The sequence below is a fragment of the Astatotilapia calliptera genome, chromosome 16 (assembly GCF_964374335.1).
Source record: "Astatotilapia calliptera chromosome 16, fAstCal68.1, whole genome shotgun sequence".
Lineage (NCBI taxonomy): Eukaryota > Metazoa > Chordata > Actinopteri > Cichliformes > Cichlidae > Astatotilapia > Astatotilapia calliptera.
The window spans coordinates 31,596,189-31,620,461 of record NC_137437.1 but is presented as its reverse complement, the minus strand read 5'-3'; the positions used below and the strand labels follow the sequence as shown (position 1 = coordinate 31,620,461).

Below are 24,273 nucleotides of genomic sequence, written 5' to 3'. Positions count from 1 at the left end.
ATCACAAAAATATATCCTCTTTGCCTTGACTGTGAATTGGATCGGCCAAGATATAAAACGGATGTCACCCCAAACACTCGAAACTCATTTAAAAAAACAAAACATCAATGCTGATTTGTGGACTGCTGTTTTTGAAACCCTGACTTCACCATAGTGGTGCCAAACTGTACTAATTGTTTAATTCTAGAGTTAGCTGGCTAGCTTGCCAGCAAGATCAAGCAAGCAAATCCATAGTTTACTGACATATTACCTCGGATGCTAATTTTGCACAGTTGACAGTTGATCAGTTTAAATCCGGTTTGTAATTTTCATTTTTCTGGTCAGAGTCTGGAAACTTTTCCATCGCACTTCTATATACAGTTTATGGAATGAACCCCTTAAGAATCCATAAATTGTATGTACTTACCAGTCATAGTGAACCTTGAAAAGTCAGAAAGTGTGTGGAAGTAGCTGGGATTGCCTCCTCCACTCATTGTGGGCATCATCTTCCCGTTCATCGTGCCATAGGACAGCGCTCCGTTTGGTCTATCGCCGCTTGACATGCGCCTCTTCTCTGGAAGCTGGGGCTGAAATCCAGGGGCTGGACTGCCCTGCCTGAACCCTAAACCCATCCCCATCATCCCTCCATCTTGGTAGCCTGCAGGTGAGATGGGGAATGAGGGAGTTGGTGGTCCCTGGTAGCCCGAAGAACTGCTCTGTCGTGACAGGTTCCCATGTCGTTCATCTGGTGTCGTGTAACCACTGTGCATGGGGTGACGGTCCAAACTGGGGCTTCTCTGGGACATCTGAGAAATGGAGGGGTGACGGCCCAACACCGGACTTCCTTGAGCCTGTGTGATCGATGGCTGTCGGCTGAGCACAGGGCTGCTCTGAATAGGCTGACCGAGGGACGGCTGTCTGCTGAGGACTGGGCTCTGTTGGGGCCCTGGCCCCATAGCAGCCTGCCTGTTGAGGACTGGACTGCTCTGCGCTCCCTGAGATGGACAATGACCGAGGACGGGACTGCCACTGAGACCCGACACGCCCACTTCAAAGCCATTAGCTGGTGATGTCTGCTGGCTCATGGCGGGAACTTCCTGATTAATACTGGGGCGCTGCTGGAGGACGGGGTTGTTAGTAGAGCCAATGATGTTGGTCTGGATCTGTTTACTGGGGCTTCCATGGCCGAGTGTGGTCTGAACTGGTTCTGAACTGGGCGGGTTGGGATCTGAGGATGCATAGCTTCCTAACAAGGTGCTGGGACCCAGGTAAGGTGGTGTGGGTGTTGCAGTGCCAAGGTAGGAGGAGGTTGGAGAGCTAGAATCCAGGTAGGATGAAGTGGGGGTATTCAAGGCTTGATATGATGGAGTAGGAGTGGGGTAGGCACTCTCTGTAGGCTGGGAGCGGAACCCGGAATCAGTAGTGGGTTGGGACGGAGTGCTAACACTGCTCTCTGCTACAGGGTGATCGCTGAAAGAGAAGCGAGAGAAGTAAATAAGCGTGCGTAATAATGCAGTATAGCTTCTCACGGAGGAGTACAAGTACTCAAGGAGAAGGCTAAACATGACTATAAGACAGGCCCATCTTACCCCGGTGAGCTCTGTATGGGACTGCTGCTGGACAAAGGTGGGTTCAGTGTGTGAGTGGTGGTGGGACTTTGACTTCTCTGCTTGGTTGTAGCATCTCCCAGCGGAGTAAGGCTTCTATGTGATGTGCATGGCTCTCCTCCTGCCACTGCTGACTTGGCGACAGACTCCACATAGCTTCTTGGTGCTGTATATGAAAGACACGCCTAAATAAATAAAAGCTCTATACTGGGTTTCTGATTTTCCAGGGTGGGGTGCCTCATTATTGTCCATAAGGGTGATAAAATGCAAATAATAGCCTAAAGTGGTACTTAAGACCACTCCGAAAAGCAGCATACACTATTACTTAACTCTGATGGCAACTAAAAATGGGAATGGCTTTGCCGAATGTGACACGTGGACGGAAAAAGACTAAATATGTTGAGAAAAATGGGGTGGAGAGGGTTAAAGTGAATGATGATATGTGGCATTATACTGGAGCTCTTACCTTCCTCACCCTCACTGCTTTCATCATCTGTGAAGCATCATTGGGATAAACCAAAGAACAAAATGTTGTAAAAAAACAAAAAAAACCCAAGACGTATCAAGGGGGTTGGAAACTTTAGTGTTTGGTGTCTTTAGGGAAAGAAATATTAGCAGCAGTTAAATGTTGTCTTGTCATTTTTAACCAAACTCCTTTTATTTCTGTTTCTCAGCTCATCTGAACTAAAATGTATGCTTATAAAATGATCTTCAGTTGTATTTATATACGTCATTAGAAGGGAGTGGCAACTTGACTCTCATTTATCGATAACCAAAGGTGTTTGCATCACCAGAATCTGAAACTGTTGCAACCAACCTGAGCCTGTTTGATTGAGGAGGATTTCTGCTGGGTTGTGGGGCTTCAAACCCAGGGCTGACAGTGGAGTCTTGGCAAGACCAGGAGGGGAGCGACCTGAAGAGATACCAGACATTTATCACCGCGCACCATGGTACATTACAGACCTCTTGACAGCTGCTACCTGCTCACACAGTTTAACACTAACTCATCACTGGTTTTAGAAAATTATGAGGCAATCTAATTAACTTAATGTTTAAACCTATTAATGTTAAATTAACAGGTGAAAAGCTGTCAAGACACAGTATTGCATTTCCATCAATTAGCACACACGAGTGCAGTGTTTAGAAGGTGCCCATGCCTCATGCTCTGATGGAGGGGCAAAACATGCATGTGACCAGTAACGGGGTAAAACACGAGCTTAGACAGTCTCTGCTGTACTGACACTGGAGGGAAAGATAAGAAGAGGAATATGTTACTTCTTAGGCTTTAGCCATTAGACCTGTGTTACTCTAACAACAAATATGTAATACTCCTGTTGAGTCTTTCCAAAACATTACCTATCTTACATCTGTTTTTTTTTTTTTTTTGCAATGCCCACTTCTCTTTTTTCCCCTCCAGCCCAAATTAAAATAAAATCAAGATAACAGAATTATCAGATCAAGACACTCTAGCTGGGTAAGACTGACAGGGGAAGGGAGGCAATGCAGTGAAATAAGGCAGCAACATGACCCCAAACACAATTGACAACAATATACACTGAGAGCAGCAGCTCTAGAGAGTGTAAAAGTTCATGATAATGGCTGTGCTGTGTGTGTGTGTTTGAGTCTGCATGTCCTAATCTGTAGAGTTTTAACTGTAAGTGCTGCTCTCGTGTGGTTCTCATGCCAAAGCGGTGCAGGATTGTAGTACATGGCGGGTAATGGGGGCGAGGGGGTCGTTATGGCTGACGTTGTGGGACAGTGGAACTCCAGTAGAGCCGTGCATCCTCCACTTACCAAAGAATCCTAATCAATTCTTTGTACTTGAGACCCTGATGTGTCACCTTTAATTAGTGGTTTTGGTGTGTGTGTGTCTTTAGAGCGAGGGAGGGACAGGTGATTTGAAGACACACTACTCAGAAGACAGCTTGGTGGGAAATAAATCCGATGTCACGTGCGCTCATCATTTAGCCAACCGTGCGCTTTCAACAGGTTTTGCAAAAGACTTGCAAAACTGTTCTTAGTTAACTGGTAACCAGTTAACACCAGTTTGTGCACAGCTGGAGGAAAAAAAGTTTTCTGGCCCATCTTCATGTTTTTAAACCCAGTCCAACTATTTTTTTTCTCCCTGTTTCACAAACATTTAAGTTTGCTTTGTGAAAAAAATGTGCAGCTCCGTATGACTGAGACGTGTTCCTGAGCAGTGTTCCTAGTTTAAGTGGGAGGAAATATCTTCGGCCACAAAATAAGTGTTAAAAATACAGTGTCTGCGTTTTATAACTAACTTTTATGGGAGTGCCCAAAGAGGAGATACGCAAGAGAACTGGATGAGGTAATTGGCAGAGCTGGCTAAGACACTGTTATGTAATGCATGACCTTTTTTGTTGGGTGTGTGAGAGACTAAGAGGGGGTAGATGTATGTATGTGGATATGCTTTCAAACTTATATGCTGGTTTGTCTACGTAGTTCTTGTCAAAAACTCTGTTGTCCAAGTTACAAACTCATTTGTCAACACTAATAAAGCTTATCCTGTTTTATTATCTTTTTTACTGTAACTGGAGAGCATACTTTGCTAAACAAACCTCGTGTCCTACTGAATTTGATTTGAAACAGTTGGTGGGGAAGATAAACAATCCAGTGTTAACTGAGGTCATAGATCGAGTGTTAAGTTGGGTTATCCTCTCACAGAATTCTATATGTTCATTTTGCGACCAGGAGAGTCGCCATCTGCTGGCCATCAGAAAGAATGCAGGTTCAGTGCTGGATTAAAAAAGGCTAAAAATAATAATTTGTTAAATTCCAGGATATAAATCTTGAAAAAGTAATTACACCTGAGCTCCACAGTGCCCTCTGTCAGCCGGAGGGGGGACTTACATAGGTTGAAGTAAGGGGTTTGCGGTGAGACGGGGAAGGCAGGGGTTTGGGGAAACACCTCACCACCAACTGTGGGTGTAGGACTGATGTGACCTCCTTCCAGCTCCTCAAAGGCCTCTCGATAGCTGTGCATATTTTTCTGGAGTAGGAAAAGAGATGAGATGAGAAGAAAAAAAGAAACTGCCATCGCTGGTGCAGAGAAAATGTGAAAAGCAGTTCTAAAATGTGCGTTTTCTACCTCCTTTGGCCGTCCACCGGGGTTCATCGCTATGGCGTTGACAAACTCTGGTGAAACACACCGAATAGGAGAGCGAAGTGGGACATCAGGAGACGTACTGTCATCTGGTCCGTTCTGGTTCTGGCCTTCGCTGGTGATGCGACGGCGGGGAGCAGCTGTGGGCTCATCCAAGGATGACACACGGGCCTGGACGCCTAAGAAAAGCAAGTGAGTGTTACAACTTGGCAAAAGCTTGCTGCTTCTCTTTTATCCGCCTTCACTCAATCACTTCCATCAACGCCACCGAATGTTAATGGTTGTCAGCTATCGCTATTGCTCAATGCACAGGCCACTGCGTGTGTTTTGCAGACAATCAAACCAGGCAAAGCATCGGCAGGAGCCCGTGGTCCTTTCAAATTTAACATGCACATACAAAAAAAAAAAAAGTTACGAACGGATTAGCTGCTCATCAGAAGAAGAAGCCTGAAGGTCAACAGCGTTATTCAGAAGAAACCCACACCATGTTGGAAATGTGGCACACAGAATGATACTCCCGTCTTCTATGCAACAATTCTTTAATACTAGGACAAAATGTTCTGTTACAAACTCTTTGATGTGCTGGTGCAAACTGAATGTTTTGGCTGAACTTCAGAGCAGCCAATAAGCTGATTTTTCCTAATCTCATTTGAACTGAGAGGCAGAGAGAAAAGCTAGCAGCATAAAACAAACAGGATTGGAGTAAAGAGGCTTTTTGTATGCTAATATTCAGCAGCATTGACTCAAAGGATTGAGGGAGCAATACCTGAAATGCTGGCCAAAGCAGAAAAAGCCAGTGCCAAAGATTAGCACTGGCTGCCCAGTGCTTTGAAACTAGATGGAGGTCAATGGGAGGAAGTGAAAAGAAGGAAAAAAACATTAAGAAACAAAGAGGGGAGTGGGCGGATTATAAATGCTGTGAAGGTGCTTGTTCTCAAGTGGCTGTTTACAATTTTTAACAAGTATCTTGTTTCAAATTTTGTCACCAACTCTTCTCCTGCTTCTACCTTTATGTTTATTTATGCCTCTAATTCAGACCTAAATGAAAAGATGCCTTGTACAGGTGGAATATCCTTACAGGGAGATAAAGTTTAGTCCCTTTTTTTTTTGCTACGTTTTTAAAGTCAGCACTAACCAGCGAGCCCCAACTATTCGCAGCCTATGTACATATTCTATCAGCCACTGGAGCCATCCTTTTCTGGACCATTTTACACTGCAGCTGCTGGCAGATCATCTTCTGCTCTGGAGATCGGGTGTGAGCTAACCAGAACCCAGAACCTGCAGCAGGTGTACAACAGGTTCACAGAGACTGCAACGCAAAACAAAACCTACCAGCTGTCATTCAAGACGGTGGAGTTGGACTCTGTCCACTCAAAAAGCTGCAACAGAAAATAATGACTGTATATATACAGCATATAGAATTCCTTAATTGTTATAAGAAAGCGTGCACCACCCTGCTGCAGATTCTGTGGGAAACGCTGGTGTGACCGAGCGCTTCTCTCATCCTAACACTGGCAGATGATTTTGTGGACATCTTGAAAGCCTGACTGTTGTGGAAACCTAAAAATGTTGATATTCCCTTCACTCGGCTCCACTTTGAAGTGAGACAAAAAAAGACTTGGCCAAATATCTTAGGAGAAAAGTTGGAGATAGCAGCTATAAAAATGTAGCAGTCAGACAGTCGGGATTAAAGTTATCAGGCACTGCTTTTACCAAAACCTGAGATGTTAAAAATAATTTCCTGTGAGTTATCACCAAAACTGAATAGAACTTTCCAAATGCATGCGTTTCATTTTCCTGTTATTAATTTATGTATCTAAGTCATTCATCAATTTTAAAAGGCAGAAATCGGTGCCGGCGTAGGTGGAATGCCTCAGATATTTCAGCACTGGCCAAAATCTTCATCCAGACAGCTTTAAAAGTATGCAGTCTACACCCCCAGAACAGAAACACACCATCACACCGAGCCTGGAAACTGACAACCAGATGTACCCATGATACACTGCTCTACAGCGGAGCACTGTCAAACACCATGCCGTTGCCTTAGCGACCGCTAATAGTTTCCAGCTGGGGCTGCTGGTAATCCCTTGAACTGATTTTTTTTTCTCTCATCTCCTATTTCTGAGCTTTTGAAAGTCCAACTATATCATGGCATTGATTCGAAAAACAAACTTGATCGGTGATCCTGTGGCGTGCTTTTTCTTTTCTTTTAAAGTGAAAAACGCCGTTTCCATATGTGCACCTCTGCAACTAAGAAAGGGCATTTAAGGCCAGACTGAGCAGACTGTATTACTGGGAAAGTGTTCAGATCAATAAGAGAACTGAGCCGTCTTAATGATCTGCACTTTTGCGTGACATTTGCGTGAATAGTTCTGGGAGTTTGTTGTATATAAATGTCATGGCTGTAAATATGATCTCAGAGATTATTCCAGTTCTATCCTAGATCATTTTAACATTTAACTGTGATGTAGTGTTGCATCACTGCAAAGGATATTACTGTCTGTGGTGGAGAGGCCAGACTGACCCCTTACACAGAACAATCCTGTCTGCATTGTGGTCACTAGTTCTCAGGGGACATATAGCACTTTAGTGATGTTTCCAACTAGGACTGTGGTCCCTCTTTTACATTCAGTGTCTTTTGTCTGGCTTTGTAAATCTTGAAAGTAGCACAAGAGAAAAAACTCAGCCTTGAATGAGCCCAGTGTATCCTGGCCTCGGTATTGTTTCCCAAGTTTGGCAAAACGGATCTTGTGACATGCACTCTCCTGGCAAGGGACAGAGCCTCCTTTGTGCTTCCTCTGTGTCGTTCTTGTGAAACTTTAACATTATCCAATTGAGGGTTTTTTTCCCCCTTCTTTTTGCACCACTGTTGGGGCGATTCCCTAACCTTGAAGAAGAAAGCGGCTCAGAACAAACATAGATGAAGTGTGAGGGTGTACGAAGAAAGGAATCAGTGGTTAGTTTGATGATGATGCACCTCAAACGTATAAAAGGGAGGAAGTGGAATAAAAAGACAAAATGAGCAGATGGGGGCAGTCTAGTATTAAACAAGAAAAATGGTTAAAAATGCAAACCAAAGCCCACATCAGTCAAAGGCAAAGCAGATACAGAATCGGTTTGAAGCAACACTTGCAAAAGAAGAAGAAGAAGAGGGGATCTCCTTTCTTTCTTTTTCCTTTTTTTGAAGTGTTCCTTCAGACAGGATGGGAGAACCAACCCGAGAGGGAGTGAGAACGGTGGTGCTCAGACTGAGAAGAGGTCATGCTGGGGATGACACTTTGGACACGAGCCGAGTACTCTGGGGTAAACAGATGAATGATGAAAGAAAGAAGAATGATGAGGAAACTGAAAAAAGGAGATGGGGGATGAGGGGTCTGATAAGAACAGCAGAACGAGGAGATAACAGACATTTTCTGTTCGTATAAAAGATGCTTTTTCCTGAAAACAAGAGTGAATCACACACACACACTAAAAAAAACCCAGAGGTAACACAATGTTGCCTTCACAGTCCCCAAACAAATTACATAAGTATATTTCTGTTTTAAAGAAAGTAAAAGGTATTTTTAATTCCTGATGTTACAAGAACAAAAACTACCATTTTGTGCTCCTTAATGTAAAAAGTGTTCTACATTCAAATGGCAGCAGAATGAAGTATTGTTGATTCTGGAAAGCCTCATGTTCGCTATCTGAGGTCATGGCTATCGCACTTCGTCATGTTGACTTTGTTCAATTTCTTGCCATTCTGCAGGATGTCTCCCAAGCTTATCTAGGGATAGTCAACCTGCTGGACTGGAGAGAACCCTTCCTGTTTGAGCCTGAGTGACGGGGACTGATGATGTGACATGCAGGAAATGAGATAAGGGCTGAACAGTGTTTTCCAAGAGAGATGTGTATACAGTGCACAGATGATGGCATCAACTCTACTCATCACTACATTATTCTACATTTGCTGCCAATTATGAACTAAATGTACAGTGACGGTCATGTGAATGAGTTTCCATCAGACTCCTTGATGTCCTGTAAAAAACTAACTACAGCCCGCGATTAAGTAATATCTAGACCCACCTTTAGCAGCAATAGGTTTAAGTAATTATTCACTGTGTGAGTTCATTAGTCTCACACTTCATTGTGGAGGAATTTTGGCCTGCTTTAGTTCATTGACGTTTACAGGAATTCATTCTTGCACAGCCCTCTTAAGGTCTCACTACAGGAGTTCAATCATGATTCCAAAGGTTCTGTGGGTGCAAAACAAGCCAAAGTCATCCGCCCTCTCCCACTGTGCTTCATAAATGGTATGAAGCTTTTGTTGGTTTTTGCTCGACATGCTGCCGTGCATCATGGCCAAACATCCGTCCAAAGGACATTGTGCTAGAAGTCTTGTTGTTTGTTTAGATGCAACTTTTGTAAAATCACAACATGCAGTGATGTTCTACCCCCTAATTTCCTATAGAAGCAGTAAGGGGGCATTTATTTAGGACTGCAAAGTGTCCTGTAAAAACTTTTCACATGACTGTAACGGGGGGCTGTAGTAAGACAGTTTGGCCTAGTCAGTTCTGTGCCAGTCCTCATGGTAGAAATTTGGACAATTTTGTAGAAAGAGACAATGTCAGCTGCTGAACTCTTTAGTAAAACAGTCTCTACATTTTAGAAACGGTATCTGTCAGCTGTATATAAAACACTAGTTAAAGAGCTTAATGACACATAGTAGAAAATAAAGTAACGCTTTTTAGACAGAAAGCTCATCTTATTTTTTACTTTCAAAGACATCAACAGTTTGCTAAATTGGAAGTATTGGAGTATAAACTTCCACAGACTGTGCCACTTCAAGCAATTTAGTTTTTGTTGAATGTCATATCAAATTGACTACTTCGTGGTTATCGTGGCTGAACAAAAATAGAAAGTAAGTATTATTGACACACATAGTTGAATGTACTGTAGGTCAAGTTCAGTGCCCATACATCAATCTGTAGTAAAAATGGATTTTAACGGGGTTTTTTTAACATGCCAGAAAGAATACAGAAAGCTGTCAGATCATATACAGCAAATACCTTTGAAGATACAACCTGCAGCATTATCATAAGTTTTAAAATCTATACATATATAAGGGTCAGCATAAAATAAACTGTGTGATCTTACCAGCCACTCTTTGGGCCACCAGACCTTCAATGTTAAAGACCTCATCAGGCTCACTGTCTCTTGGCTGGGGTGATGCTGAAGATGCACTAGGGCTTTTCTGGGGTTCAGAGGCCTCTGCAGACTGGGGCAGCGTTGTTGGTGGGTAAGTGCTGACTGTCTTGATCTGGCAACTTACAGTGGGGGAGGCTTGTGAGGAAGTACTTGTTGAAGCTGTTCCAGAGGTGTAACTCGGAGATCGTTGGACAGGTGCAGGTTCTGATGTACTAGGCTTCACAGGCGGTGATGAGTGGCTGGACATGGGGCCTGAAAAATGGGTGTGAATGGTGGAATCAGGCAGGTAGGAGGGCCTGGTTTGGTTCTGAGAAAAGGATGGCTGTGTGGTCACTACAGCAGAGTTTTCGCGCAATGGAGCACTTTGGGACTTTGTCACCAGCGAACGGCCTGGCTCCAGGTCCAACATAAGGAGATTAAGAGTTTCAATTGATTGCTCAATCTCTTGTTGCGAAGCGCTGTGGCGATGAGGGAACTGTGGCAGGCTGTGGTGGCTAGGCATGGTTGCAACAGTGGGAGGCGGACTAAAAGTGAGGCCTTCAGTTACTGGCTCTTCTGGCACTCCGAACCGCTGCCAAACATTGAGACCACGCTGGACGGCATCCCTGCTACTAGTGGTGCGAGTGGGAGCTTGTGGCATTGACTTTAACTCTGCACCAAAAGACTGAGAGCGGTACAGACTGCCATTCTGAGTAGGCATGTAACTACCAGAGAATGGGGTAGAATCACTGTGGGGCAACGTGACAGACTTGCCAGATATGCCAAGCTGTGGTTGGACGGTTTCCAGAGGCTTTTCTGGGACGTTGCGCTCCAGATATGGCACGTGGTCCTGACCATTGATAATGGACTCAGACTGATAGTAGAGATCAGCTGGTGTAGCCCGCCCATCTGTGGAAGAGAACGTTCCAAGGCTGTCAACACTGTTGCCCTCTTGACTGGTAGGAAGCTCATCATCTAGAATGTCGGTCTCACGGTCAATGTTACCATGCCCATTAACATGGACCTGTGCGGGCACCAGGTGAAGCATCCCTCCAACAGCGGATGCCGGAGCTGATAGGAAGGCCTGTCTGTGCATGGGCCCCTCCAAGCCACTCAGTAGCTGCTCTAGCTCCTTTTTCTCTTGCGGACTGATAGACTGTTGGGCAGGTGGAGCGTGTTGATGGACCGAGGGTAACTCCTCACCCACAGGAATGTGTGTCTGGTTCACTGTGGAAGCCGGAGGGGCTGCTGTTGCTTCATCAGTTCGGTCGGTTTTGATAGAGGCAGTAGAGTTTCCTGAGTCGCTGCTCACAGACAAGGCATGGTCAACCGCAGGTAAAGCATGTTCAATAGCAGAGGGTGGAAGGCCGTTCGATGTGACTGCTCCGTCAACAGATTCTTTTTTGCGTACTTTGGCATAGAGGCTGCCATCCAGGGGTCCTTGGGTATGAATGACTTCTAAAAACAAAAGTATGAAAAAGCATCATTAGGATCACATTAAGCCAAATACAACTATTAAAGATGCCTACATTTTCCACAAACCTTAAATTTTTTGTTACCCAAGTATTTTTAGAGCCACAGCAATTTGCACATTTATTTCTGTAATTGTTAATCTTCAAAATATAAACACATGGGATTCATCAAGACATTAAGAAGAAGAAAAAAGTGTGAGGAACTATCAGAGATGCTGGATATCAAGAGGTTCTGTGGGTATAGCCAAAGCAGCTGCAGTAAAATTAAACACTGGCTCGTGTCCACCTATTCTACCAGCTTCAGGAAATGAGCCGGGTCTGTGGCATGCGCTGTGGAAAAAACGATGAAATCACGAGGGTCTGCCTTGCACTTTCTCAAGCCAATTGCATTAAATGTGTCACCTGAGAAATGCTGGTATATCAGCAGATGAACTGGTGGTTAACTTGTTTTTTTATGATCCCCAAAACCGCAAACATGATGGTCTCATATAAAATAAATAGATCTCTATACACGGCAGATGTAACCTGCTGAGTTGTTTCTGCATAAGCCAAGATTGAAGTGCCGCTGCAAACAAGCACAAACACGTGTGCACACACACACACACACACACACACACACACACACACACACACACACACACACACACACACACACACACACACTGACACATTATATTGTAGATCCAAACTCAGCCACAAGTCTAATGAAGAGGAAGTAGGGTGCCCTAAACAGAAAATTTTAGTCATCACTGGAAAAATCTGCCTCACTGAGTAAGGAAGTCCTGCAGGCTTTTTCTGGCCTATGCAACTGAAAGCAAAACAACAAAAAAAAGGCTGAAAACATGTGTGTATTTATACACATGAGCTTACATGCTCGCTTTTTCCCCTCTCTCATCCAGCCAACTCAGTAGCCCAATGCCAACTGAATTAGCAACATTTTCATGTGATCCGTAACAGGAATCCAATCTTCAAGAATGTAATGCCAACAAAAATCATGACCGACATCCTGTAACACCATTTACCGACAGCTAAACACGCTTCAGGAGAGTAAAGAGGAAAAACGGTACCTTCTCAAACAATTCCTCTTCCACTGTCTATGAAAGTTCCTCACTCATAACGCATGAATAGGCACGCCCTGATAACAAAATCAGATTTTACAGCTGGAAAAGAAGCTGCACAAAGACGCTGTCTGTATCTCGGTACCTTATAGAGATCTCCATCTCAGCTTTAGTGAATACGGGGCTCTGTAATGGAGCTCAGTGGGTGTACACAAGCCAAGTACTGCAAGGTCTCCTTGACTGGCCAGAGGCAACTTGCCAAGGGAATGGCACACTGTCAGGGTGCTGGTGGAAACAAATCTGGTGGCTCCTGGTCACAAAAACATCGGTTTTCTACTACTGAGCCGCTAACGAGTTCGGTAGATTTTTGGGGCACATGCAGAGAGAAAGACATTATGGTAACCACTGTTATAGTGTTTCCGATATGGCCCGCTGCAGATTTACAGCATTTGGAGGCTTATATTTGATGTATACAGTAGCAGCAGTTAAGTCAACTCACTGTATCAATACTCAAGGCTGTTGCCATAGTTACTACACACAGTACATACCAATTAGAATAAGTGATTAGACTCCTGGTAGTTGTTATTCTGTATTATACCCCTAAGTCTCTACTGAAAAGTTCACTTGTAAAACAGGACACTCCAAATCAAGTCATCATGACACATTTATGCAGCCCATGAAACTACTTGGGTATCAAGTGGGTATCAACCTATTTCCACTGACATGAGCGCACGCACACACACACACGTGTGTGTGTGTGTATGTGTATGTGTGTGTGTGTGTGTGTGTATATATATATATATATATATATATATATATATACACACACACACTTTTAATGCAACAGTCATGCCGATAAACATAGACATAAGTCATGAAAGAAGAGCCCTCCTCACTTTCTCCATTTCAGTGCCTTTATAATCACCTGCCCAGTAGCCAAATGTGACGCCAGCACAGCTAATTTGACATCCTCCCTGCCTCAGCTACACCACTTTAACAAGCTAACTCAAAGTTAAGTCACAGCCTTGTCAAAGGAAACGGCGGAAAGACCTTAGCAGGAGGTGGTTCCCCTACCTGTGTGAGCAGAGGATGAGAGTACAGTCCCAAACTAAGCTGGGAAAAGCCCTGCAGAGTTGCCCCCGGGGTGGGACATGAAGGATTACAGCAGGAGTTGGGGGAGTTGGTTTTGGCTACTGTTCCTGCTCCTCCTCTCTCTCCTGAATACCTCGCTGTCTGCATGGAGAGCGACTGCTGCTGTTGCTGGCTGCTCGGTGGCGCGCACTAGTCTAAAGGTTGCCTCTGCTATGTGTGCGCATGTGGGAGGTCTATCACAACAGGCTGGCTGACGGTTTATGTGAGAGGTGGAGGGTAAGGGGCCACTGAATTCCACTGTATAGCGTTTGATCAAATGACATCAGTCCCTGATGTCATTTGTCCCAGAGAGCCATACTCTCTGAAATGTATGGCTTGTTATGAGTTATGGACATTTATATTCTAATACATAATATATTCCATGCCAGTTAATGTTATAAATAGAAGAGACAAGCTGAATAACATATTCAAACATCCAGTAATATACGTAGAAATAAGCCATATTCATGCACACACAGATGCCCATCCCTCAGTCCATCAGTGTTGAAAACACTCGTGTAATGGAAAGAGCTACATCGTCCAACAGTCATTTAACAAGCACTCTCAAAGCTAGGAAGCAGGGAGCAAACTCCACCCTGGTGCAGGCAGATGGAGAAAACAGAAAAGCGTAGTGGGTAAAAACAAAAAAACCCAGAAGAGCAAATGCTGATCTGATTTATGTCCAGCTAAAACAACAGATAAAGAGTGACGCAGATGAGTCACAGTAGCTGTTTGTTATATCTTCTAACCCCAACACGGGAAAAGTGTGTGGTGCATATCACCTAGCCATTTGTATTTATTAGCATACTGGACAACCACTTTATTATTCCACAACATAATCTAGAATAATGGACAAAAACCACATGTGTCACTCTGACTGAAAATAAAAACGTTATATATCCACATTTTAGGGCTATTCAGTGGAAGTTGGACTACTTTGAGTGGCAGATTGTCACCAGTTCCCATTTTCCTTCCTCATATCCTTCCTTCTGGTCTGTTCTTTGAGTAATGTTGATGATTGTACTGATTGCAATGACTCCAGCTGTTCCACTGTCACATCCAGTAAAAGCCCAGCATAGTCATCCCTCGGCTTGTGTCTTCACTTTAGACACGACGTGACTGATCGGCAGGATTTGTACTACAGGAAATCTAATCTGTCACTTTACACTTGTGAGACTTTTCTTAGCGGAGCAGGACTATTTATGTTGAGGCTGCTTCTGTGTGTGCTGCTATGTCTGCTGTTTTCTTTTGGTTGAAATGAACCAATGGGAGCCTCTACAAATAACCTTTGACAGGGCTCCTTCATTTGCTAAGAAAGGGCATGTGTACGTATGACGCTCCACACTGTGTGTGTCCACGCTGGTGTGTTTTTATATAATCCCTAGGAGGTAAATACTTGCTCAGTGATCCCGAACACAGTACTTGGAGGAGAATATCTGCAATCCAGACCTCGTAGCTTTAACTAATTATAACGCAGCAGGAGAGACTGGACCAAGTGTTACCAGTGTGGAATGACCAATTAGTCTACACCCGCTCCATTAGTGACGAGACTGAGTGTGACAAACCCTTTATCATGTAACGCTTTAGGAAAAAGCAGGAGGCCAGCAACCAGACCAAACACAACAAAAACACCATCACCAAGAGATACAGTAGAGTCTACGATGTATAGTACTGTGCAAATGTCCTAGGCCTGTCCTCTTTTCTTCATGTTTTGCTTCTAAGAAGCTAGACATTCTTGTCATTTTTTAATGATCTTAATAGTAGTAGTAATACTAATAGTTGTCCAGGATTTTGGATGATCTTTCAAAGTTTTTCTTTGGACATTGTTCCCAATCTTGAGTATATGAAAAATGCTGAAAAGATAACACAGTTTGACGAGTATAAAATTGTATGTTTGCGCCAACAAGGTAATTCAGAAAGAGACAAAATTGTAGCACATCTCGGGATGATGTGCAGTGTGTGTGTGTGTAAGAAATCTAAAGCAGATGAACAATATCTGAAAATTGTGTTTCTAAGAAATAGGCTGATCCAATGAAGCCTCATCAGAAGTGGTCTCAGTGGCTGTGAAGAAGTCATTCTTAAAGAAGGGAAATGGGAAGAAAACGGCTTGGCAACAGTTTCATCTTTCAGAATGACAATGATTCCAAACACATTGCCAATGCAGTAAAAGCATTCCTAGATAGGAAGGCACACAGCGAAACACTATCAGTTATGGACTGGCCTCCCCAGAGCCCGAACCTCAAAATTATTGAAGCAGTTTGAGATCAAAAGATGGCCAACATCAAAAAAAGAGCTCTAAATGTCCTTCAAGAAGCCTCAAGAAGAATTCCTGAAGACTACTCAAAGAAAATACAAGAAAGCTGTCTAAGAGAGTTCAGGTTGTCTTGAAGAATTGACTTTCACCCCCGTTAGACCTGTACAAAATCTGTTTTTGCCTTAGATACAGTATTCCCATGTATGTTTGCACATTTCAGTACATTGCTTTATCTTTTTCTCCACTTTCTTCTGATAAGTATGTAGCTCAATATTTTTTACAGTACCATATAAAAACAGATAAATGGATAAAAGAAACTGAGAAGACTTGTAGCTAGAAAATGGTGTCAGATATTTTGAGGTTCTGTGGGCCAGATGGTGCAACTGTGTGACCTCCTAATCTCTGAACTCTGAGCTATGACCTTTGTGGCAATTGACCCTCCCTCTTACAGCATGTTTCTCCTCAAGCTTACAAGTATAAACATACATGTGGCCGTCTTGAGAGGAAAAAAAGTGTGTGTGTGTGTGTGTGTGTGTGTGTGTGTGTGTGTGTGTGTGTGTGTGTGTGTGTGTGTGTGTGTGTGTGTGTGTGTGTGTGGACACTGCTGCCTAAACCAGACAGGATGGGGTAGTCCATGTTTTCTGACCCTAAAGGTTGCACTAATAAAAAGCAATGACAAAACGATTTGACAATATATTAGTATAGCCTGGTGCCATTTTTGGTCAAAGTTAATGGCTTAACTATTGATTTGGCAACAAAGTCTACTTTTACTGTATGACTGGGCTCAAGGACAGATTAAAGTAATACATCGGTCTCATAAATGATCTACACTCAAGAGGATTTTAGATGTCCTAGGGTGGATTAATTGGACTTGTGAAGACTAAAAAGAGTCAGTACAAGTTAATAAAGCTGACCTGGGACAAAAACAAAACAGCATAGTGCTTGTCATGGTAGAAGAGTTGTTGTTGTTGTTATTATTATTATTATGAAGAGATTGGATGCACATGTAAGCACAGTTTGGCTAATACCAACACTCACAGTTGCCAGTCAAATGTAAGTGCAGGAACTTGTTCTTGCTAAATGAACACTTGCCTTGCAGCTCATTAAATATACATTAAAGATCACTGTGAATCAATCTGCGTAAGTGCAGATTCTCTGAGTTGGGGAAACAAAGAGCACGGTAATGGATGGTCTTCTCGAGTAGTCAGAAAAAAACCTATCGATGACTTCAGACTGGCAAACACTGTCCTGATTACAGGTACTAATGTTTGTATTCCAAAAATAAACTTCAAAGATAAACATAAAGTACATTAGCATCAAAACATATTCATCTTATCTAACCCTATCCAGGTGTGCGGTAACCTGTAGCCAATGTTGGTCACACAGAGTAACTATATTTAGCACAAATACTACTAAAAACAAACCCAAAGGCACAGCCATAACCTACGCACGCCACAAGCTATAAATCAGCCCAACAGCTCATCCTCGCAGAGCATTATGTTTCATCCTGGATGAGGCTGTGTCTCAGGAAAAGTCATCAACGGTCGTTAGCAGTAGGGCTGCAAAAGGAAAAATCTTGAGGGCCAAATGAGGAGAGCGTCTGATGAGCTGGCTGCAGCTATCTTACTCCAGAGGTGAAGAGAAGCTTTGATGAGCTAACTCTTCATACCCATGGTCTGGACTTACTACAAAGACAGAACCGCAATATTTGCCTTAAAGCCTTGATAGTTTATGCAGATCTTCCTCAAAGCGTCTCCTGTAGGCTCTTGTTTTAGTCAACATCCTCATAAATTCTTCAGACAGAGACCGGTCTTGCTCCTAACTGATACTTCCTGCTATTAGAGCTGAGTCAATATGATTTTACATTGGGTTAAACTCTCAAGTACGTTCAGCCCAAAAAACAAACAAACCTCAGCTTATTGTGATAGTGAGTGTCCCAAGTGACTGCTGTTGCTCTTTACTTTTTAAGACATGAGGCAAGAAGAGAAAAAGCAGGGCACCTACATTAAAAAAAAATTACCATAAAATTATGACCTTTTTTATTTTGGTGGTATTTCTTTAGCATACTACCCAGCAAAAATACCAGTTTTCAATTTTTTCACTGATTTTGATTTACAAATAACCCTGTAATTAGAATAGAACTTTATTGTCATTGCACATGCACAGGTACAGGGCAACGAAATGCAGTTTGCATCCATCCAGAAGTGCTTTAGTGATATAGATATATTACAATATATATTAGCAATAATATAGATATGTAAGTATATTACAGAAATGGGTCTATTATGGTATGTTATAATGTACACGGTATGAAGTATGTTGTGAGTATTCTATAACTTTATGTATGTACAGGCTGTAGTACATACAGGCTGTACATACAGCCTAATTACAATCATAACAATCATAATCCATTATTTTGGCCTCCACGTTGTGTCACTAGCCACTTCTTTGGATCTATCCAGGATGGCAGAAGTAGTTACCGCTATTCCACATGCTTTTCAGAGGTGCCTCCAGAATTTTTGGCCAAAATTATCTCGGTGGGACAACAGGAAATTGTGAGGGACGTACAAATTGTATATGCAGGAATAAATAATAAGTTCATGTTTCAACTCATTATATGGTGTCCTCCTCTGTTTTGTGCTCATGTTTATTAAAATTATTACCAACATAGGGCAGTCTTGTAAAGTTCCCCCCACCCCCGGTGGTGCCCCGATGCCATTCCTATCCGTGCCAGTCGGCAACCTACACAACCATTCTTTAGTGCAGCAGCAACAAAGCCACAGTCCCTCACTGGCTCCTTCCCTCTCTGGCTTTGTTTTGGTAAAAACTCATAAATCTGAGCTACTGCTATCAGGGACTGAATCTAGACAGTGATTGTGCCAAGATCTGCCCCTCAGGAATCCTAAACTATTGATAGCACTCAGATGAGAAGAGTGGAAGTTCCTTGATGTTAATATAACACTTTTTCCCCCTGGTAAAGTGAAAAATATTGTGTTCTGACAAAGACCAGGAAAAGTCAGTGAATAGACTTGTCTTTAGGCATCAAATCATAAGGCAGAGGAGAGGCCAATTATTCCCAGTGGAACTGAAATGAAAGTGAGATCTCCTGTGCTTTTACACCTCTGTGGCTCAAAAGAAGAGAAAAGCATGACCCACAGGAGAGTGTGCCAGGCATTTTGTGCTGCTCCGCCTATTTTCTCCTGAACTGGATTAAAAGAAAGGTTTGCTTTGAGATGAACATAGAACCATTGTGAGTTTGCAGCAGGTATTCCATCACCTACAGTGGGGCAAAAAAGTATTTAGTCAGCCACCGATTGTGCAAGTTCCCCCACCTAAAATGATGACACAGGTCAGTAATTTGCACCAGAGGTACACTTCAACTGTGAGAGACAGAATGTGAAAAAAAAATCCATGAATTCACATGGTAGGATTTGTAAAGAATTTATTTGTAAATCAGGGTGGAAAATAAGTATTTGGTCACCTCAAACAAGGAAAATCTCTGGCTCTCACAGACCTGTAACGTCTTCTGTAAGAAGCTTTTCTGTCCCCCACTCGTTACCTGTATGAATGGCAACTGTTTGAACTCATCTGTATAAAAGACACCTGTCCACAGCCTCAAACAGTCAGACTCCAAACTCCACCATGGCCAAGACCAAAGAGCTTTCGAAGGACACCAGGAAAAGTATTGTAGACCTGCACCAGACTGGGAAGAGTGAATCTACAATAGGCAAGCAGCTTGGTGTGAAAAAATCAACTGTGGGAGCAATCATCAGAAAATGGAAGACATACAAGACCACTGATAATCTCCCTCGATCTGGGGCTCCACGCAAGATCTCATCCCGTGGGGTCAAAATGATCATGAGAACGGTGAGCAAAGATCCCAGAACCACACGGGGGGACCTGGTGAATGACCTGCAGAGAGCTGGGACCAAAGTAACAAAGGTCACCATCAGTAACACACTACAACGGCAGGGAATCAAATCCCGCAGTGCCAGACGTGTTCCGCTGCTGAAGCCAGTGCATGTCCAGGCCCGTCTGAAGTTTACCAGAGAGCACATGGATGATACAGCAGAGGATTGGGAGAATGTCATGTGGTCAGATGAAACCAAAGTAGAACTTTTTGGTATAAACTCAACTCGTCGTGTTTGGAGGAAGAAGAATACTGAGTTGCATCCCAAGAACACCATACCTACTGTGAAGCATGGGGGTGGAAGCATCATGCTATGGGGCTGTTTTTCTGCCAAGGGGACAGGACGACTGATCCGTGTTAAGGACAGAATGAATGGGGCCATGTATCGTGAGATTTTGAGCCAAAACCTCCTTCCATCAGTGAGAACTTTGAAGATGAAACGAGGCTGGGTCTTCCAACATGACAATGATCCAAAACACACCGCCCGGGCAACAAAGGAGTGGCTCCGTAAGAAGCATTTGAAAGTCCTGGAGTGGCCTAGCCAGTCTCCAGACCTCAACCCCATAGAAAATCTGTGGCGGGAGTTGAAAGTCCGTGTTGCTGGGCGACAGCCCAAAGCATCACTGCTCTCGAGAAGATCTGCATGGAGGAATGGGCCAAAATACCAGCTACTGTGTGTGCAAACCTGGTAAAGACCTATAGTAAACATTTGACCTCTGTTATTGCCAACAAAGGTTATGTTACAAAGTATTGAGTTGTATTTTTGTTATTGACCAAATACTTATTTTCCACCCTGATTTACGAATAAATTCTTTACAAATCCTACCATGTGGATTCATGGATTTTTTTTTCACATTCTGTCTCTCACAGTTGAAGTGTACCTCTGGTGCAAATTACTGACCTGTGTCATCATTTTAGGTGGGGGAACTTGCACAATCGGTGGCTGACTAAATACTTTTTTGCCCCACTGTATGTCAGGTCTGGGCATTCGACGTTCATTGGGGAACGAGGGGAGTCTTCTAGACACGACATTAGCTATTTCAAATGTGACATCCACAAGAGTTACTGCGTGTCCACTTACAGTGCAAAGACCTCAACAGCAGATAAAAGACAGATACAAAGAGGGCCCTGTGAGAAGAGTCTATGGAAAGTGATCATGATTAATTATGTCATGAACCTTCAGTGGCACTTTTAGCCAGATCAGCTGTGTAAAGATGGAGATGGAGAGAGAACAGGAGTGTCCGGTCACAGCTGGACTAAATCTGTGTCCATACGGACTTAACAAACCAGTCATTCATTCCCACACATTATGGAAAACCAGCATCCACTCTCTCAGGATAGCCATAGAGTACATAAACTGAGGTTTTCCTGTGGGGATTCAGCCTCTAAGTCAAGTGCACATAAAACATTCTAAAAATCTTAACTAAACCCTAAGCTCACGATGCTCTCTCTGTCACCTAGCAGATGTCCCTGTCCCTGTGCCCCTGTAGCCAGGGTCCAAACTGGGACACTTTACAACACAAGGCACTTGTTCTCTCTTTGTGTGCTGTGCAGTCTTAACTAGAGAGGCCTTTATTTTTCTGTCTTGGCTGTTACGCAATAGGAGCTGTGCAAAGTTTGGAGTCAAAGCAGCCTAATCCGCCCAAAGCCTTGGACCAGACTGAGGGATTGATAGCATGGAAGCCTGTTGCCAACACAAAAGGCCAGAGATTTGACCTCTGCACAGTTTGACACTGTCTCTGTGCTTCAAATGAGATCACATTTTTTATGGAGAAGTTGGATTTATTTATTTATTTTGCATCAGGGAAACGGTCATTAAAGTGGCTAAAATGTGGCATAAGCAGATGTTCAGGCCAAGTGATATGAGAAGAGGTGGACAGCTGCTGTTGAGACCGATAGCATTTAGGGCACTTTACAAAGACGTGTACACATTAGTCTCATTTCCATTTAGTTATAATACAATTCATCTGGAAAAACCTGGCTTCCATAAGAACATCTGCAGGAAAGAAAACTTGGGAATCCATCCCGGTGGAAATATGGGCCACAATGTTAGAAAGTCTCTAGAGCTGCTGAAGGACCAAGGACCAGAACTGTTCAAGGATTAATAAAGGGGTAATTATTAAGATTTCAGCAATATCACGTGTGATTCCAAAGAATAAAAAAGCAAGAAAAATTGTGACGCTGATATTTGAGTTTTTGAATTAAAGGGACAATTGATCATTTTAGTGTGAATTATCCAGTTCTGCAGATATCTGTTTAAATATATGGTGTACTCTTAATGTGCAGTGGAACTAAACAGCAATTTCCGTCATCAAAGTGACAAGAAAAGAAATTTGTTTTAAGTTCATTTCTTAGCCACCAGAAAACATCCAGTTTGTCCAAAGAAATTCCACAGATTCACACAGAAACTACTTTTTTTCCTGCTGACTACACCTGTCAACCTTTACACTTTGCGGGAGGAACCGTGTGCCAGCCTGTGACTGGAGGCTTTTTAGCCAGACATTAATGGTGTCCCCCTGTGCGGGGCAGTGCTGGTAGCTTGCTTTATGATTCTTTTTGTAGCTGGATGTACATGACATAAAGAAAGTTTTTCTTTACGTCATGTACATTTCAAGGAACAATTCAGAACAAAATATTCTAGACGGATAAACGGCACTGTAGGATGAAGGGAGGGGGAAATTGTTCATTTGTTTTGGCGATGAAGTGTCCCTTTAATATTTAGGTATTTCTTTGAGCTGAGAGAAACTGAAAAAATAGATGTGACTGGAATTTGAAGTGTCCTTTTCTATTTTCTGATTTATCCACAAAACAAAAGAAGAAACTGCATTCTTTTAGAACAAGTAACGGCTGCATGTCAAAGTCTGGGCTAATTTATTGCTCACCTGGCCAACACACCATTTGAATCCCAGTCATCCGTATGAGCCCAAACATAGTCTCATAGCAGTGATATCATGCTGTTGCATCAACTTCCATTTCCACCAGACTTATGTAACTCTCCCAATCCCACCCCGCCCCAGTCTGTGGCTCACAAATACAGACTTAACTATAAAGCCCTCTCTATTGCTATAAGAAGTTACTAACAAATCGTCTGTGCCCACAGGGCAGGCACGATCCACCTCTGCTGGACTCCGAGCTGTTGGTCCGGGAACACACGTCTCTCCCTGTGACTAATGCGCATGGGATCAAGGAGGAAGCATTAACCTCCAGCAGAGAAAGTACAAAGCATACAGGGAAATGCTTATTTGGGCACTGGATAAAGTGCAACATTACAGCATCAGAAAAACACGCTTCTGCAGACAAATCAAGGACACTTGAGTCCTCTTGTTTCTAGAATTTGCTATAGTGTCTCAAAGCTTCCAGGCAAAACATGTAGTGTCACCCTTCATCTTGAGACATTATTGCACTCATACAGTTTTGCTGAGATGTGGGAACGCTACAATGTAGCTGACCAGAGAAGAATGAGAAAATCTGTTTCAAGGATGCTCATCTCCCCCTCTTTTAAGTTCCATGATGATTTCTCCCAGTAGGAATCATTCATAAATTCCATAAATGGAGAGCCTAAAAACACACAACTTTCTGTTGTTGTGGAATAAAAGCATTTGTAAAAGATTAAACATCGAAACATAAGTTTCCTTGTGAAGCTGAAGAACTAAGAAACATTAACAAATAGGTCACATGGTCAAGTGTTTGGATAATATATAACCTGAGGGCAATAAGTATCGTCAGGAACTGTGAAAATCAAATCTGTGATTGCCTTCAAATTTCCACGTTACTCACATGTGAGAGACGTCAAACTGCTGAATTAGTGACAACGTTTCACTCCGGAGTCACCCGAAGAGCAAACTGCACACAGGTTCGCGGCTGAACTCTTCAACAGCTATCAACGCTTGAAAAAAGGCGTCACGGTGAAGGGAAATTGAAGAAGCACCGGACACAAATTCACTGTGTAACTCTTAGAAAGTCTCTCTGCTAAGCAGCAGCGTGCACAAACCCACACTGACATTCTCTGTCACTCCTCCTCCTGTGAATGTGTGCACAAAAGAGCTTCACAGTTGAGCTGAAGAGTCCTGCCCTTAACTCCTCCGACTCCTCAGAGGACACGGGGGGAGAGAGAAAGTGAAGACTAAAAGGGCCAAGGTTTGGACCAAATGACTGAACTGCGGCTCACAAGCCTAGCGGAATATATGCAAAACGTTTTTCTGAGGCAAACCCTAATCACACTGGAATCCCTCTATTCCAACAACTTTTCATCCAACACTTTACTTAATAAACTGTTTTTTTTAACTGTCTCGTAAAAAAATATCTCTCTTCAGCCTCTGCAATTTTTTCTCTAGATACATCTCTCACGATTTCTTTTTCTCCTTATCAGTAATCTCTCCCTCCTTCTCTTTCCAGTTATTTCAGAAATATAGCAGGGTTGGCCAACTGAGGAGATGAGTACATAAGAGTAAACAAAAAAACCCCCAAAAAAAACACAACGTCCGTCACACCGCAAAGGACTCTCAGTACAAAAATAAATAAACAATACAATCCACCCTTCACTGAAGCTGAGAGTTCAGGCTGTGCTGCACA

At 43.0% G+C, this 24,273-nt stretch overlaps 1 protein-coding gene across 25 annotated transcripts in view; it reads right to left on the bottom strand.

The window, feature by feature from the left end:
• The window catches only part of tns1b (tensin 1b), a 195,486-nt gene that overhangs the window by 10,667 nt on the left and 160,546 nt on the right, over positions 1–24,273 (bottom strand). For 13 of the 25 annotated variants that reach the window (XM_080290504.1, XM_080290525.1, XM_080290507.1 and 10 more), the window contains 8 exons: positions 9,847–11,334; positions 7,928–8,008; positions 4,696–4,889; positions 4,458–4,596; positions 2,404–2,499; positions 2,053–2,079; positions 1,569–1,752; positions 407–1,449 (listed from right to left, as the gene is read on the bottom strand). In XM_080290504.1, the coding sequence (XP_080146630.1) occupies positions 407–1,449; positions 1,569–1,752; positions 2,053–2,079; positions 2,404–2,499; positions 4,458–4,596; positions 4,696–4,889; positions 7,928–8,008; positions 9,847–11,334 (3,252 nt within the window). The remainder of the gene's footprint in view (positions 1–406; positions 1,450–1,568; positions 1,753–2,052; positions 2,080–2,403; positions 2,500–4,457; positions 4,597–4,695; positions 4,890–7,927; positions 8,009–9,846; positions 11,335–24,273) is intronic. The other 12 variants (XM_080290524.1, XM_080290516.1, XM_080290523.1 and 9 more) reach the window with 8 other exon arrangements.